Source organism: Rhea americana, unplaced genomic scaffold (genome assembly GCF_003343005.1).
Source record: "Rhea americana isolate MKP2758 unplaced genomic scaffold, rheAme1 scaffold_18, whole genome shotgun sequence".
Classification (NCBI taxonomy): domain Eukaryota; kingdom Metazoa; phylum Chordata; class Aves; order Rheiformes; family Rheidae; genus Rhea; species Rhea americana.
The window spans coordinates 8430572-8433775 of record NW_028185927.1 but is presented as its reverse complement, the minus strand read 5'-3'; the positions used below and the strand labels follow the sequence as shown (position 1 = coordinate 8433775).

The 3204-nt window shown below is 58.6% G+C and overlaps 1 protein-coding gene across 1 annotated transcript; it reads left to right on the top strand.

Moving 5' to 3' along the window:
- On the top strand, positions 1–2915 carry IRF2BPL (interferon regulatory factor 2 binding protein like). The gene has a single exon (XM_085301794.1). It carries the CDS (start codon positions 1–3, stop codon positions 2158–2160), a length of 2160 nt encoding a protein of 719 aa, XP_085157920.1. The 3' UTR covers positions 2161–2915.
- The last annotated feature ends 289 nt before the right edge of the window (positions 2916–3204 follow it).

Here is a 3204-nt window from a genome sequence, read left to right as displayed (position 1 = left end):
ATGCCCTGGGCCATGATCTGGGACTTCACGGAGCCCGTGTGCCGCGGCTGCGTCAACTACGAGGGCGCCGACCGGGTGGAGTTCGTCATCGACACGGCGCGGCAGCTGAAGCGGGCGCACGGCTGCTTCCAGGACGGCCGCTCCCCGGGCCCCCCGCCGCCGGTCGGCGTCAAGGCGGTGTCGCTCTCCGCCAAGGAAGCGGCGGCGGCGGCGGCGGCGGCCCAGCAGCAGCTCAACCATGTGGACGCCTCCTCCAAGGCAGCCTCGGCGGGGCTGCCCCAGTCCAGCCTGGAGCGCTACGGGCTCAGCGCCGCGGCGGCCGAGCAGCGCAGCCGCTTTGAGTACCCGCCGCCGCCGGGCAGCCTGGGCGGCAGCCACGGTGCCCGTCTGCCCAACGGGCTGGGGGGGCCCAACGGCTTCCCCAAGCCGCCCGAGGACGGGCCCCCGGAGCTCAACCGGCAGAGCCCCAACTCCTCGTCCTCCTCGTCCTCCTCCCGCCGCGGGGCGCACGGGGGGCTGGTGGCCGGGCTGCCGCCGGGGGCCGCCAGCGCCCAGATGAACGTGCCCCCCAGCCTGCTGCCACAGACCCTGCTGAACGGGCCGGCCGCCTCCGGCGTGCCGCTGCCGCCGCCGCACGGCGGGCTGAGCGGCCGCGGCGGCGGGGCACCGCCGGCTCCCCCCGCCTCCTCCCAGGGGGGCACCTGCGGCGTCGGCGGCGCTGGCGGCAGTGGCGGCTCATCCTCCGAGGCCTGCGGCAAGCGGCCGGGCTCCGTGTCCAGCAGCGACCAGGAGCGCGAGCTGAAGGAGAAGCAGCGCAACGCGGAGGCGCTGGCCGAGCTCAGCGAGAGCTTGCGGAACAGGGCTGAGGAGTGGGCCAGCAAGCCCAAAATTGTGCGGGACACGCTGCTCACGCTGGCTGGCTGCACCCCCTACGAGGTGCGCTTCAAGAAGGATCACGCCCTGCTTGGCCGTGTATTTGCCTTTGACGCTGTGTCCAAGCCGGGCATGGACTATGAGCTGAAGCTCTTCATCGAGTACCCGAGTGGCTCCGGCACTGTCTTCTCCAGCGCCTCCGGCGTGGCCAAGCAGATGTACCAGGACTGCATGAAGGACTTCGGCCGCGGCCTCTCCTCGGGCTTCAAGTACCTGGAGTACGAGAAGAAGCATGGCTCGGGCGACTGGCGGCTCCTGGGGGACCTGCTGCCTGAGTCCGTGCGCTTCTTCAAGGAGCTGGTGGGCGCTGACATGCTGCCGCAGCCCTACCTGGACGCCAGCTGCCCCATGCTGCCCACGGCACTGGTGAGCCTGCCGCGGCCCAGTGCMGCCGCCGCGGGGGCGCAGGGCGCCGCCGCCACCTCCAGGGGCCCTGGCGGCGGCGGCGGCAGTGGTGGCGGGGCCATGCGCAAGAGGAAGGCGTCTCCCGAGCCCTCGGACTCGGCCGAGGGGGCTCTGAAGCTCAGCGACGAGCAGCAGCGGCAGCAGTGGATGGCCAGCCAGAGCGAAGCGCTCAAGCTCACCATGTCGGCCGGGGGCTTCGGGGCGGTGCACGGAGGGGGCCCCCCGCCGCCGCCGCCGCCCCTCGGGGCTCACTCCAACCGGACCACGCCGCCCGAGTCCGCCCCCCAGAACGGACAGTCCCCCATGGCCGCGCTTATGTCGGTGGCGGACACGCTGGGCAATGCCCACTCGCCCAAGGACGGCAGCTCTGTGCACTCCACCACGTCCACCCGCAGGAACAGCAGCAGCCCCGTGTCGCCAGCCTCTGTGCCGGGCCAGCGCCGCCTGGCCTCCCGCAACGGGGACATGAACCTGCAAGTGGCCCCTCCTCCCCCCAGCACCCACCCCGCCATGGACCAAGTGCACCCCCAAAACATTCCGGACTCCCCCATGGCCAACAGCGGGCCCCTGTGCTGCACCATCTGCCACGAACGCTTGGAGGACACCCACTTTGTTCAGTGCCCCTCTGTGCCCAGCCACAAGTTCTGCTTCCCTTGTTCCAGAGAGAGCATCAAGGCTCAAGGGGCGACCGGCGAAGTCTACTGCCCCAGCGGAGAGAAATGCCCCCTAGTAGGTTCCAACGTGCCTTGGGCATTTATGCAGGGTGAGATCGCTACCATTTTAGCTGGGGACGTTAAAGTGAAAAAGGAGAGAGACCCTTGAATAGGAAATCCAATCCCTTCAGACTCCTGAAGATGTAGAATTGTGAATATAACAAACTGCAAAAGTTAGTCTTATGTATAGACATTATTTTCGTCGTATGTTTCTATATTTTGAAACAAAGGTATGTACTCTTCTTCATTTGAAGGATAGAGCTGGTTTTTGTTAAACAGAATATAATATTGTTTGGTTACTACATAATACCTGTTCTCATTTCTTTGGCAGTGTGTTGGCTAGGTACAAAGTTAATAGCCCTTAGCGATTACCTGCTGCTGGTGTGTATTTTTGTAAATGTATGCACTTCTCTGAAAGAAGAAAAATGCAAAAAAAAAAAAAAAAAAAAAAACACAAAATTTTTCTTTTTTTGCCAAGGCCAGTGTTGATGCCTAAAAATTGCTACAAAAATGGTGACAGCTTATGTTTTACAAGCCCTGAGTGTTAGTCTTTCACTTTATTTCTTTTCGTTTTTTGTTTTTTTGTTTGCAAAATGGTGGGATGGCTCTGGGGGGAGGGTGTTTTTTTGTTGCAAGTTTGTAAGGAAGATGTTTCAGTTTGTTTCTATTGATCTGAACGTTTTTACTCTTCATGTGTTTTTTGTTTTTGCTTTTATTGATGCACGGATGCTTTTGAACAGTAGAGCAAAATGCTGTACATGAAAAACATGCTCTGTTTGTCCTTTATACATTTCTGTAGTTAACAGAACACTGTAATGTGCCTTGGAGCTTAGTAAATTGTAATAAATTCAATTGATATTAATACTTCCTGAGTAGCAAGTTTTATTTTTCTCAKAACTTAGGCAGCATATGCAAGCCATGCTGCCTTTTTTAAAGTCTCAATTATATCAGGAGCCTGTAGTTCATTGTGATAATTGTGGTACTTGTACACACATTTTCACATTAATATAGTACAAAGATGATGTTGGTGGTGTTACCAAACTTATCTAAATCTTGGCACTTTGCCTATTTACATTTCACCTTTAATGTTGCAGTAACAGTTGCTGACTAAGCATTTTCTATTTACTGTTTCTGCATCTCATTTCCTCCTCCC